Here is a 15,035-nt window from a genome sequence, read left to right on the forward strand (position 1 = left end):
AATTGCCATAGCATATTAATTGTTTAACTACACCCTGTGATGCCATCGCCTTCTTATATCATTGCTACTGTTTAATTGCTTCTGCATCTCTATTGTTAACCTCCCGCTGTACTGTCACTCGCTGACTCACCATGAACTTTCAATTCCCTTGCTCCCAACTGCCATTCCCGTTCCTCACCTTCCCCTTCCCCTCACCCACCCAGGTTTTTCCCTCCCTCTCCCCTACCTAGGATCCCTCTGTACCAGCGCAGGTCCTCCGCTCCTCCCTCCCAGCCCCCTCACTCCCCTCCACCCCGCCCCCACCCCATCCCAGTTCTCCGTTCCCATTGCCACCCCTCTTCCCACTCTCCCCGCCCAGGCCCCCGCCAACTCGTCCCAATCCAAATCCTCCCCACCCCTCGCACCCTTCCCCCCCGCTCCCTCGACAGATGCTGTCAAGTGTGGCCTCTGGAACCCCCTCTCTGTTTTAAGCAAGATCCCTTTCATCCTGGACCTATTCCTTTCCAGCTCTCTACTCCTCCTCGCCCTAACTGAAACATGGCTGTTTCCGGACGACATGGTCTCTTCTGCTGCTCTCTCCAGTGGAGGCCTTTTCTTCTCCCACTCCTTCAGACTCACCGGAAAAGGAGGAGGTGTCGGTTTCCTTCTCGCCCCCCAATGTCGCTTTCGCACTATCCTCCCTCCCCCTTACTTTTCCTTCCCTTCCTTTGAAGCCCACATTATTCGCCTCTACCACCCCCTCCAGATTCTTGTAGCCGTCATCTACCGCTCTCCCGGCCCCACCTCCAACTTCTTTAACGACTTTGACCCCTTCGTCACCTTCCTTCTCTCCTTCTCCATGCCCACTCTGATCCTCGGAGACTTCAACATCCACATGGATATCCCTGATGACTCCTCTGCCACCCGCCTTCTATCTCTCCTCGGCGCTGCCAACCTCTTCCTCCACCCCACCTCACCCACTCACCAACTTGGTCATACCCTCGACCTCATCATCTCCTATCTCTGCACTGTGTCCACCCTCACCAACTCTGAAATCCCTCTCTCTGATCATAATCTTCTCACCTGCCTCCAGACTCACACTCCTTTCCCCTGTAAATCCATATTACTCCCTCACAGAGATCTCCGCTCTCTTGACCCCATCCATCTTTCTGAGTGCCTCACACCCCACCTCGCCTCCCTCTCCTCTCCACCCGGTCTTGATGATCAGATTACTGCTCTCAACTCTACCCTTTCTACTCAGCTATACTCACTCGCTCCCCTTTCCCTTTGCAGCTCTTGTACCACTAACCCACAGCCCTGGATCACTGCCACTGTCTGCCTCCTTCTCTCTTATGCTCTAGCCGCCGAACGCTGCTGGCGAAAGTCTAAACACCATGCCAACCTCGTTCACTTCAAGTTTATCCTTTCCTGCCTTAACTCAGCCCTCTCCTCTGCCAGACAAAACTATTTCTACTCCCTTATTGACACCCATGCCCATCACCCCCGCCAGCTCTTCCGTACATTCAACTCCCTTCTCAGACCCCCGGTTCCTCCCCCTCCTCCTTACCTCACCCCCAACGATCTGGCCTAATACTTCATTAACAAAATTAAATCCATCAGGTCCGACCTCCTCAAAGTCACTTCCCCCTCGTCTCCAACCCCCCGGCTCTCAACGCTCTCTGCTACTCTCCCATCCTCCCCAGCATTATCCTCAAAGGAGCTCTCCACCCTGCTCTCAAGTGCTACTCCGGCCATCTGTGCTTCTGACCCCATTGCCTCACATCTCATGAAATCTCTCGCTCCATCCCTTCTCCCCTCCTTAACTACCATCTTCAACCGCTCACTCTCCACTGGTTCCTTCCCCTCTGCCATCAAAGATGCCCATGTCTCTCCCATCCTAAAAAAACCCTCTCTTGACCCCACCTCATCTTCTAGTTATCGCCCCATATCCCTCCTACCATTCCTTTCCAAACTCCTTGAACGAGTTGTCTACACGCGCTGCCTCGAATTCCTCAGCACCAACGGTCTCCTCGACCCCCTCCAGCCTGGCTTCGGTCCCCTACATTCCACGGAAACTGCCCTCTCAAAGGTCACCAATGACCCCCTGCTTGCCACATCCAACGGTTCTTACTCCATCCTAATCCTTCTTGACCTCTCAGCTGCCTAAGATACTGTGGACCACCCCCTTCTCCTCAACACGCTATCCGACCTTGGCTTCACAGACTCTGTCCTCTCCTGGTTCTCCTCTTATCTCTGCAGTCGTTCATTCTCAGTGTCTTTTGCAGGCTCCTCCTCCCCCTCCCATCTCCTTACTGTGGGGGTTCCCCAAGGTTCAGTGCTTGGTCCCCTTCTGTTCTCGATCTACACGCACTCCCTTGGTGACCTCATTCGCTCCCACGGCTTCAACTATCATCTTACGCTGATGACACCCAGATCTACATCTCTGCCCCTGCTCTCTCCCCCTCTCTCTAGGCTAGCATCCCCTCCTGCCTTCAGGACATCTCCATCTGGATGTTTGCCTGCCACCTAAAACTCAACATGTCCAAGACTGAACTCCTTGTCTTCCTTCCCAAACCCTGCCCTCTCCCTGACTTTCCCATCTCTGTTGATGGCACTACCATCCTTCCCGTCTCACAAGCCCGCAACCTTGGTGTCATCCTCGACACCGCTCTCTCATTCACCCCGCACATCCAAGCTGTCACAAAAACCTGCCGGTCTCAGCTCCACAACATTGCCAAGATCTGCCTTTTCCTCTCCATCCATACCGCTACCCTGCTCGTCCAAGCTCTCATCCTATCTCGTCTGGACTACTGCATCAGCCTTTTCTCTGATCTCCCATCCTCGTGTCTCTCCCCACTTCAATCCATACTTCATGCTGCTGCCCAGATTGTCTTTGTCCAGAAACGCTCCTGGCACGTTACTCCCCTCCTCAAGAATCTCCAGTGGCTACCAATCAATCTGCGCATCAGGCAGAAACTCCTTGCCCTGGGTTTCAAGGCTCTCCATCACCTCGCCCCCTCCTACCTCACCTCCCTTCTCTCCTTCTACAGCCCACCCTGTGCCCTCCGCTCCTCTGCCGCTAATCTCCTCGCTGTGCCTCTTTCTTGCCTGTGCCGACATCGACCCCTGGCCTACGTCATCCCCCGGGCCTGGAATGCCCTCCCTCTGCCCATCCGCCAAGCTAGCTCTCTTCCTCCCTTCAAGGCCCTACTGAGAGCTCACCTCCTCCAGGAGGCCTTCCCAGACTGAGCCCCTTCGTTCCTCTCCCCCTCGTCCCCCCTCCATCCCCCCATCTTACCTCCTTCCCTTCCCCACAGCACCTGTATATATGTATATATGTTTGTACATATTTATTACTCCATTTATTTATTTATTTTACTTGTACATATCTATTCTATTTATTTCATTTTGTTAGTATGTTTGGTTTTGTTCTCTGTCTCCCCCTTTTAGACTGTGAGCCCACTGTTGGGTAGGGACTGTCTCTATATGTTGCCGATTTGTACTTCCCAAGAGCTTAGTACAGTGCTCTGCACACAGTAAGCACTCAATAAATACGATTGATTGATTGATTGATTTAATGACAGATTATTTATCCTTTATTATTATTTTTTTGAGAACAATATTCTGTTTTCATGCACTCATTGGATTTCTTTTTTTGCTTTTCTATCTCTTTTATATATAACTGACTTCCTCTTTTATCCTACACTATTAGATAATCAGAATGGCATAACTTGGTATCCTCAATCCCATTCATGTTTAGACTGGTTTTCATTTCCAACAACATAACAGAAAGAGTCAGAATGCATTCCATTTTACTGCAGGCCTATTTTCGATTTAGAAAATTAAGATTCATTTCCTTGGAACAACCCTAATGCACAGCAAGGACTTTTTAAATCTGTTAACTCCTTAAGGGCCAGAACCATATCCCCTAATTCTATTGTACTATACACTTCCAGGCACTTAATACAGTGCCCAGCACAGAGTAGGTGCTCAATAAATGCAAATGATTGCTTGACTGATTACAAGCTGCACTCTTAGGTGCTCATTTGTTCTCATTTCTAGATGCTCATTCTAGCAGATCCTAGCTAGGGATATCGCTCTCAATGCTGAAATAAATGACTGACAGGGAGCATACTGCTAATTCTGTTGTATTGTGCTCTCCCAAGTACTTAATACAGTGCTCTGCACATAGTTTCTACCCCAGTACACATAGTAAGCGCTCAATAAATACAAAATTGATTGATTGAATGGTGACTGCATCAATGGACACTTTCCAGTCAGGGGACCTGCGATCTAATTCCAGCTCTGTCACCTGCCTGCTATGTGACCTTGGGCAAATCACTTAACTTCTCAGGGCCTCAGTTCCCTCAACTGTCAAATAGAGATGAAATACCTGTTTTCCCTCCTTCTTAGATCTTAGATTGTGAGCTTTATGGGAGATAGGGACTGTGTCTGACCTGATTAAATTGTATCTACCCCAGTGCTTAGCACAGTGCTTGGCACATAGGAAGTCCTTAAGAAGAACCACAGTTCATTATTATTATTGCTCTTATTTTGACTACAATCTGTAACTTATTTTTTCTTCAATTTCCAGGATATGAAAGTCCCAGAAATGGAGGAGAGAAACTGCAACATGGCATCCCAGTTCATTCTCTTGGGATTAACAGACCAGCCAGAACTGAAGCTCGTTGTGTTTCTGATGTTTCTCCAAATCTATATGAGCAGTCCCCAGCTTCATATCCCCATGTACTTTTTCCTCAGGAACTTGTCTCTCTTAGATGCGGTCTATTCCTCTGGCATTGTCTCCAAAGTTCTGATCAACTATGTATTGGAAACCAAGGTCATTTCATTTGGTGAGTGTGGTTCAGTTTTTCTTTCTTTCTTTATCTCTGTGAAAATACTGAATTGTTCCTTTTAGCTGCAATGGCATACGATCAGTTCATTGCCATCTGTCACTCATTGCTTTACACGGTGATGATGTCTAAGGAAGTCTGTATTCTTTTGGCTGCTAGCTCATACCGGCTTTCCTGTGTGAGTGCAGCTGTTCACACTAGCTCTTTAAGCAGCTTGTCCTTTGGAAGCTCTAATATCATCAACCATTTTTTTCTGTGACATTCCTCCCCTCCATACAATCTCCTACTCTGACACCTACATTGCTGACTTGGTCCATTGTGTCTTTGCTTTATTGGTTTAAATAATCACCATCGTATCCACTCTCCTTTCCTATGTCTACATTGTGGTTACTATCCTGAGGATCCATTCTGCTGAAGGGAGACGCAGCGTATTCTCCACTTGTACATCTCGTCACTGTGGTCTCAATATTGTACGGGACCCTGTTCTTCACGTACTTCAGGCCCACCTCCACCAACTCTGTGGAACAGGGTAAGATGGTGGCTGTGTTTCACATCCTGGTGATCCCCATATGCAACCCTCTGATCTACAGTCTGAGGAACAAAGAAGTTAAAGAGGCCTTGAAAAACACAAACGTCTGGAAAATCTTGAGTCATTGAATGTTATCAGTAATATTCTTTTTCAAAAAGTTAACTGTGGGTTATCTTCTCCATTTCACTCTCCTATATTGTACTGTATCTAATGTTTAGTACAGTGCTCTGCACACAACACATATTCAATAAATATCACTGATTGATATCCACGTTGATTGAACACGAATATACTATTTAGTCCTTTAATACGGAAAGCTTGCATTTTCTGTAGTGGTACTCTCCACAGAATTGCTTAGCTCTTGAGGAAGCAGCACAGCCAAGGGAAGCATTATGGCCTCTTGGCAAGAGCATGGGCTTGGGAGTCAGAAGACATGGATTCTAATCCTGACTCCACCACTTGTCTCCACCTTAGGCAAATCATTTAAATTCTCTGTGCCTCAGTTTCCTGATATTTAAAATGGGGATTAAGACTGTGAACTCCATGCGTGACAGGGACTGTGTCCAACCTGATTACCTTGTATCTACCCCAGCACTCAGAACAGTACTTTGCTCATAGTAAGTGCTTAACAAATACCATAACTATTAATATTATTATTTAATCAATCAATCAATCATATTTATTGAACGCTTACTGTGTGCAGAGCACTGTACTAAGCGCTTGGAAAGTACAAGGTGGCAACATATAGAGACAGTCCCTACCCAACAGTGGGCTCACAGTCTAGAAAGTGGGCTCACAGTATTTAGTTAGAATAATTACCAGTTACTGTCCCTAGCACTGTGCTAAGTACTGAAGTCGATGCAATATGATCAGTTTGTCCTTTTGAGTTTAAAATCATATGGTCAGTTCATAGAGCACACGAGAATTCTTGGGAGAATGGGAGTCATTCCATTCTGAGCATTCAGGGAGATTTCTGAGAACCTGAACCAGTACCAGAAACTGAAATGAGGAGAGGAGAAATCAGAGAGACTTGCCCACTGGTTTCTAAAACAGGCCCAGCAATAAAACTAAATATAAAGGCTCGTTTTGTTCCCCATTTCAGCCTCTGACTTTACTGACTTTCCCATAATGATTTGTTCATTCTTGTTTTCCCATCCCTAATTCTGGCTTTTCTCCCTTTCACCCTTCAGTAAAGTTGCCTCTCTGATCTTTGCACCCGGGTTTGCATCCTCTGGCTTGGAACTCCCTCCACTTTAATTACCCAGAGACCAACACTCTCCCCACCTGCAAAGTCTTATTAAAATCACATCTCCTCCAAGAGGCTTTCCCTGACTAAGTCAATCAATCAATCATATTTATTGAACATTAACTTTGTTAAAGTAAGAACACAATGAATATGATTGATTGATCTAAGAGGGAAGGAGAACAATACTTCATCCCTATTTTACAGTTATGGAAAGTGAGGCAGAGAAGTTAAATGACTTGCACTAGTTCACAGAGCAGACAAATTAACTTCTGAAGTGAACATTGGGTCACATTTATATTACTCCAATATGAAGGTTTCATAGGGAAAGGAGTTCAAGGAACTGTAAAAATCAATAAAAAAGTCAAATTTTTCTTCCATGCTATAAGTTTGCTGACAAAAGTGGTCTTTGGGGAGCGCAGATTATCCAGATTATCCAGAACACAGATTTCTTGCCACAACTCTGCTTCTCGGATCAAAAACCTTTGCTTAAGATTTCAGAGTGGAATATGCATATAGATCCAGCACCTTGGACATGAACCCCTGACATGCCAGGGGGAAAATCTAGTGGTGTTTGAAGACCTATGTGTCTCCAAGCCTACCCTGACCCTGACAAACGATGATGATTGACTTAGGGGAAATTGGTATGTATATTTTGCTTTTAAACTATCAAAACAATTGCCTTCTCATCTTTCTTTTCCTCCATAATCTCTAAGATGGTGATTCTGAATTAATCAGAATTATATCACAAATTATTATGATATATTATATTGATATTATATAGTCATTACTATATATTATATTAATTCTATCTTCTTGCAAGTGCTATGTTTCCTGTAAAGCTTTCAGACACTTTAAGCTTTCTGGCTGTGCTGATTGATTTGAAAGAAGGAAAAGGGGGATCTTCAGAAAACCCATTTCCACATACAAACATATCTCATGAGATGGCAAATCAGAGGTAAATCATTTTCCCATCCTCCCAAAGGACAAGTGGTACTCTAAAGAGTTCCTGGAATGAGATCTGGAGTACAGAGCTGCCTTAGGGACTTACTCCCTCCCGCTCCTCCTGGTGACAAAATTCCACCAATCAGAGCATAAAGCAGGAATCATCTTCCTATTGAGTTTGAGGAAACCATCGTATGTCCAACGGAAGTGCAATGAACATCCTTCCATTTCCATCTGTGAATTTTACCTCCATTGCTTTTTTATCCCTTTAGTTTCAATTTTCCTCCATTGCAATTGAAGCCTGCTTCGATCTATTCGGACCAAGTTACCTCCTGGATTCAGATCATGCGAGGATAAAGTTACAACAATTTTTTATATTGATAAATAGAAGGTGTCCGGTGTATAATATTTGTATATAGAATTTTTGTTGGATTTGGTGAGGTGGAGTAGGAATCCCTGTTTGTTTAAAGAGAAGTACAAGCTCTTTGGGTGAAGAAACTTCCTTCTGAGTTAATGCCTTATCCATATTTGTAAACTAGGAGGTCAATGTCTTCAGGAGATTGGAATATTTATATATATTCCATGATATGAACCCTCCCTCTGCACGTTCTCCATGCCTTCCAGCATTTGATTTATGTTTAATTATGAGAGGGAGAAAAAAGTTTGAAGAAGGAAGGTGTTGGAACTGGGGATTTCCTTTGGCTGCCTGATAATTTACCCTACATTTGTATTTTTATGTGTTTTTGAGTCTGTGGGTTGCCATCCCTATTTGTGGTTTTGTGTGTCCTTATGTGTTTTTCTGGGAGTAGTGGGATGGGATGGAGATATATGCATTTTCCCACAGTTACGAATGCGTGTATCTCTGTGTGTGTTCAGGTATGTCTACCTGTGTGTGTTCATGAATGTCCTTGGACATTTCTCAGCATCTCTCCATAGATTGTTTAATGTGTGAGTCTCTCCCTGTGAATTTTAAACGTGTCTCTCTCTTGGTTTTTGTGTCCATGTTTGTTCTCCTGTGGGTGGGTGTCCATGTATCTTTTTGTGTGCTTTTCTGTCTGTATCTCTGTGCATCTGTCATTTGGTATTTGCACATTCTTGTGTGTCCACATGTTTTTCTCTCTCTGGGTGTTTGTTCATGTTTTTTTTTTTACTTTTTCTTTGTGCATTTGGGTGTTTTTCTCTGCACTTGTTTCTGCTACGCATGTTTTCACTGTGTGTTTTACCTAGAACATTGCTAGGGAACTAGAAAATGTTCTTCCAACAATGTGAGTCTGTTAAATTTAGCATACCATGGTGCTGGAAGAAAATGTGCCCCACGCAGTGCCTGCCACAGTAAATACTACAATATGAGCTTTCCTTAACCCAGAGTTTGCAAGAAAGCAACCTCCCTCCATTATGACAGGACTGGGTTTATTTTTTATCTCTGTGTGTGTGTGTGTGTGTGTGTGTGTGTGTGTGTGTGTGTGTGTGTGTGTGTGTTCAAGCTTTGTAGCCAGGCTCTGTCTCTCACCCATCAGATCTCTCCAATCCTACTTTTGGGATTACTTGTATTTGGAGATGATGGTTTTGAGCTGCACGCGGAGAGCTTCCTTTCATTCATTCATTCATTCTTTCATTCATTCATTCAGTTGTATTTATTGAGTGCTTACTGTATGCAGAACACTGTACTTCCCTGCCTCCTTCCCTCCTGCTTTATGCTCCAGACACTGTGGCTGCCTTTGACACTGTGGACCACCCCCTTCTCCTCAACACGCTATCTAACCTTGGCTTCACAGACTCCGTCCTCTCCTGGTTCTCCTCTTATCTCTCCGGTCGTTCTTTCTCAGTCTCTTTTGCAGGCTCCTTCTCCCCCTCCCATACTCTTACTGTGGGGGTTCCCCAAGGTTCAGTGCTTGGTCCCCTTCTGTTCTCAATCTACACGCACTCCCTTGGTGACCTCATTCGCTCCCACGGCTTCAACTATCATCTCTACGCTGATGACACCCAGATCTACATCTCTGCCCCTGCTCTCTCCCCCTCTCTCCAGGCTCGCATCTCCTCCTGCCTTCAGGACATCTCCATCTGGATGTCTGCCCGCCACCTAAAGCTCAACATGTCGAAGACTGAACTCCTTGTCTTCCCTCCCAAACCTTGTCCTCTCCCTAACCTTCTCATCTCTGTTGATGGCACTACTATCCTTCCCGTCTCACAAGCCCGCAACCTTGGTGTCATCCTCGACTCCGCTCTCTCATTCACCCCTCACATCCAAGCCGTCACCAAAACCTGCCGGTCTCAGCTCCGCAACATTGCCAAGATCCGCCCTTTCCTCTCCATCCAAACTGCTACCCTGCTCATTCAAGCTCTCATCCTATCCCGTCTGGACTACTGCACCAGCCTTCTCTCTGATCTCCCATCCTCGTGTCTCTCTCCACTTCAATCCATGCTTCATGCTGCTGCCCGGATTATCTTTGTCCAGAAACGCTCTGGGCATATTACTCCCCTCCTCAAAAACCTCCAATGGCTACCAATCAATCTGCGCATCAGGCAGAAAGTCCTCACCCTGGGCTTCAAGGCTGTCCATCACCTCGCCCCCTCCTACCTCACCTCCCTTCTCTCCTTCTATAGCCCAGCCCCCACCCTCCACTGCTCCACCGCTAATCTCCTCACCATACCTCGTTCTCGCCTGTCTCGCCATCGACCCCCGGCCCAGATCATCCCCCGGGCCTGGAATGCCCTCCCTCTGCCCATCCGCCAAGCTAGCTCTCTTCCTCCCTTCAAGGCCCTGCTGAGAGCTCACCTCCTCCAGGAGGCCTTCCCAGGCTGAGCCCCTTCCTTCCTCTCCCCCTCGTCCCCCTCTCCATCCCCCCGTCTTACCTCCTTCCCTTCCCCACAGCACCTGTATATATGTAAATATGGTTGTACATATTCATTACTCTATTTATTTATTTATTTATTTTACTTGTACATATCTATCCTATTTATTTTATTTTGTTAGTATGTTTGGTTTTGTTCTCTGTCTCCCCCTTTTAGACTGTGAGCCCACTGTTGGGTAGCGACTGTCTCTATATGTTGCCAATTTGTACTTCCCAAGCGCTTAGTACAGTGCTCTGCACATGGCAAGCGCTCAATAAATACGATTGATGATGATGATGTGGCATGGGGTAGTGGATAGAGCTTGGGTCCAGGAGGCAGAAGGTCATTGGTTCTAATCCCAGCTCTGTCACTTGTCTACTGTGTGGTCTTGAGCAAATCACTTAACTTCTCTGTGCTTCAGTTACTTCATCTGCAAAATGGGGTTGAAACTGTGAGCCCCACATGGGACAGGGACCGTGTCCAATCCAATTTGCTTGTACCCACCCCAGCGCTTAGAACAATGCCTGGCACATAGTAAGCACTTAACAAATACTAGAATCATTATTATTATTATTAGTGCAGTTGGTGCTCACAATAGCCAAGTCTTCCCCTGCCACTCCTGAATGTGCTTTCCCAATTCTGATGGCTGGGTTTGTAGTGACAGTAGCAGACACTAGCAGCTTGTATTTCCCTCCTCCTGCTCTCTGTCACTTGCTGTGGATCAGATCCCAGGTTCCAGCTATTTTTCATAAGATGCCTTACAAGAGTATCTGGGAGTACAGTAAAGTCTCAATTATTCCCTACAGGTTTTGCAATGCAAGCTGGGTATTTATTCTAAATATGGTTTTCCTTTACGGCAAAGAAAGGTCCAAAGACCTTAATTGTGGAGGATAGCTGATACCGAAGAGAGCAGGCAGGAAGATACCAGCCTGCATATGGTTAAATCATATGAATCAAACACATTTATTGTTTCTTAAAGCATACAGTTGCTTATATGATTTTCAGGGGAGATGCATAATCTCAGCAAGGACATTCTGTTAACAACAATGACAGCTCACAGGCAGCCTCATTAGGGTAAACTCTGGCTGATTTGGTTCCATTCTAATTATAAACTGCTTCTTCCTAGTTCCAAGGGGCGTGACAGAATAAATGGAAGAGAAGAACTGCACCAGAGTGACTGAGTTTATTCTTTTGGGATTTATGGACCACCCAGACTCACAGTTTGTCATCTTTCTGCTGTTTTGGGCCATTTATCTCTTCACTGTGGTGGGGAATCTGACCATCGTCTTGTTGATCAAGATGAGATCACAGCTTCACACCCCCATGTATTTTTTCCTCAGTAATCTGTCTCTCTTAGATGTGAGTTATTCTTCTATCATTGCCCCTAAAATGATGGTAAACTACCTTCTGGCGAAAAAGGTGATATCGTTTGCAGAATGTGTAACCCAGTTTTTCTTGTTCTCCCTAGCTGCTAGTGCTGAACTTTACCTGTTGACTGTAATGGCCTATGATAGGTTTGTTGCCATTTCTAAACCATTGCTTTATACTACTTTGATGTCCAAGAAAAGTTGCATCCTTTTGATAGCCAGCTCATATCTCTGTGCTTCTGTCAATGCAATAGCACACACCAGTGTCTTGTTCAGGTTGTCCTTCTGTGGCTCCAATATTATCAATCACTTTTTCTGTGACATCCCTCCTCTCCACGCCATCTCCTCCTCGGATACCCACACAGCAGCGTCGGTCCATTTCATCTTTGCCACCATCATTATCGTAAACACCATGCTGGCCATTTTCCTGTCCTATGCCTACATCGCAGATGCCATCCTGAGGATCCGTTCCACTGAAGGGAGACGCAAAGCCTTTTCCACTTGTGCTTCCCATCTAATGACTGTGTCCATTCTATATGGAACTTTGATTTTCATGTACATATGTCCCATCTCCAGGCTATCGGCATACCAGATAAAAGTAATGTCCATGTTTTATTCTTTGGTGATCCCCATGTTGAATCCCTTGATCTATAGTCTGAGGAACAAAGAGGTGAAAGAGGCCCTGAAAGAGACTCTAGGCTGGAAATTGTCCCTATTTTAATCTAAGCATTTTAGTGGTAATGAATTGTTGAGTCATGTGGTTTCCTTTATTACATATTACCAGGTAAAGGATATTGCAACCTACTAAATAAAGAACTATTTTTTTTTTATTCTGGGATCCAATAATATTACAGTCTCTGAGAATACATATTCAATGTTATTCAAGTACATTATAAATTTCCTATTTATTTCCTGTTTGTTCATGTATATCACATGTATATGACTGTTCTCAATCCACTTACTATTTTTCATATAAATTGTTAATTCCCTGAAATATTTATGGCCACATAAATATCTTTTTAAAATGAATATGCCAATATATTTACTGAGTGCTTACTCTGTGCAGAGCACTGTACTAAGATCTGATCTCTGACCTCAAGGTGTTTACAATTTACCTGGGAAGATAGACCCTAATACAAATTATAGGTAGAAGGAAGCAATAGAATTTAAAGTACATTAGAGTCTAAAATTCATCAGTGCAATGGAGGCTGTGAAGACCCAAGTGTTTAATTGCTGTGGAAGATCTGAGGTAATATTTGAGGGGGTTATAGGGCTTGTCTTTTCTTATGCTGTCAAGTCATTTCTGACCCATAGCAATACCATGGACACATCTCTCCCAGAACGCACCACTCTCCATCTTCAATCATTCTGATAGTATATTCGTAGAGTTTACTTGGTAGAAATATGGAAGTGGTTTACAATAGCTGCCTTCCATGCAGTAAAATTGAGTCTCCACCCTCGACTCTCTCTCATGCCACTGCTGCCCAGCATGGGTGAGGTTTGACTTTTAGCAGATTGCCTTCCACTCACTAGCCTCTCCCCAAGCTAGGAATGGAATGGATAGGTCTCTGCTTGACTCTCCCTCCCATAACTGAGACTGGTACAGTATTACCTGGAAATTCTCCAAGTGTGACCCTGAGATGGGGGATATAGGGCAGGGAGATTAAAAATCGATTAGGGAAGATATTCTGGAGAAAGTACGATTTTAGGGGGCTTTTGAAAATTTAAAAACAGTAATCTGTCATAAACTGAAGGCGGGAGGGAATTGCAGGCTGAGCAGAGAGCAGAAGTGAAGATTCACTGGAGACAAGTAGGAAGCGCAGTGCGTAGATTGGCTTGAGAAGAGCAAAATAAGCAAACTGGGATGTTGTGGGAGAACAAGGATAAGCAGGTGTGGGAGAGCTAGTTGAGTGACTTTTAGCCAAGAGGAATGGGTAGTCACTGGAGGCTTAAAAGGAGTGGGGAGATACACCCAGAATAATGTTGAAAATGGACCTGAGCAACGGAATGAAATATGGACTTTCTAAGGGGAGAGACTAGAGGCTGCGGGGTTTGGGAGAAAGCTGATGACTGTGAACCTGCTGTTGGGTAGGGACCGTCTCTATATGTTATCAACTGGTACTTCCCAAGCGCTTAGTACGGTGCTCTGCACACAGTAAGAGCTCAATAAATACGATTGATTGAATGAATGAATGAATGAATAATAAAATCAGGTTATGACAAATGTATAGACCAAGGTTCCCGGGGGCCGCCTACGGGGCCGGGAGGGGGCCGGGGCTAGCCGAGTGCCGGAAGTGATCGCCTGTCCGGGGAGTGGGCCGACGGTCCCGCGCGCTGCTGGCACTCGGAGAACTTCAGTGCCCTGGTGATTGGGAATACCCGGGGACACCCACGGGTCAGCCAGAGCCCAGGATCGCCACTTGGAGACTCACTCGGCACTGCCCAGAGCTGTGGGGGTGGGCACGGGAAATCCAGAGGGCCCGCCGTCCTCGGCCCGCCAGCTCCGGGAGGGTAACGGCAGAGGCGGGTGAGACCACCCAGAGTGGCTCACTGGATAGATCCCGGGCTTTGGAGTCACAGGTCAAGGCTCTGCCAATTGGCAGCTGTGTGACTTTGGGCAGGGTACTTAACTTCTTTGTGCCTCGGTTCCCTCATCTGAAAAATGGGGATTGGGACTGTGAGCCCCACGTGGGACCACCTGATCACCTTGTATCCCCCCAGCGCTTAGAACAGTGCTTTGCACATAGTAAGCGCTTAACAAATACCATCATCATCATCACCAAGGTGGTGGCAGTTTGGATGGGCAAGAAGGGGTAGAGTCTGTAAATACTGCTTCCTGCTGGGATGGAAAGAACACCACAGGATTTAATTCAAGAGGAAGTGCTACAGTTTCGAAATTATAAAAGCTCTTCTTGTGGATTTTCTCTGTGAAACACTGATACAATATAAAACTTTAACTTTAGAAGAAAAAATGTACAAAAGAATATTTCATTTCAAAAAAAAAAGCAAACATGGAAAACTCTGTTCAGTGAACACCTATCTCCTTCTCTTTTCTAAGACCCCTTCCCCAGAGTTAATTGTCAGTAGGGATAAAAGAATGCGGGAGGAGATGGTTAACAACGACTCAGAAGGGAAGACGAGATGGATGGTGAGGAAATATCAGTGTCAGTAAAGACATGGACTCTCAGATGGCTTCAGTAGTCTTGTATGTGTATTTAATGGGCCTAGTTGAATCGTTGGATTGGGAGCAACAAACCTTCTTTATTCCTTTCTACCCCAGCCATCTG

General features: G+C 45.4%; 1 protein-coding gene across 1 annotated transcript; it reads left to right on the forward strand.

The window, feature by feature from the left end:
- The first annotated feature begins 11,530 nt into the window (after window positions 1-11,530).
- LOC119925352 (olfactory receptor 1052-like) lies at window positions 11,531-12,469 on the forward strand. The gene has a single exon (XM_038743439.1). The coding sequence runs from the start codon at window positions 11,531-11,533 to the stop codon at window positions 12,467-12,469; it is 939 nt and encodes a 312-aa protein (XP_038599367.1).
- Window positions 12,470-15,035: the final 2,566 nt, after the last annotated feature.

Source organism: Tachyglossus aculeatus, chromosome 3, assembly GCF_015852505.1.
Source record: "Tachyglossus aculeatus isolate mTacAcu1 chromosome 3, mTacAcu1.pri, whole genome shotgun sequence".
Taxonomy (NCBI): Eukaryota; Metazoa; Chordata; class Mammalia; order Monotremata; family Tachyglossidae; genus Tachyglossus; species Tachyglossus aculeatus.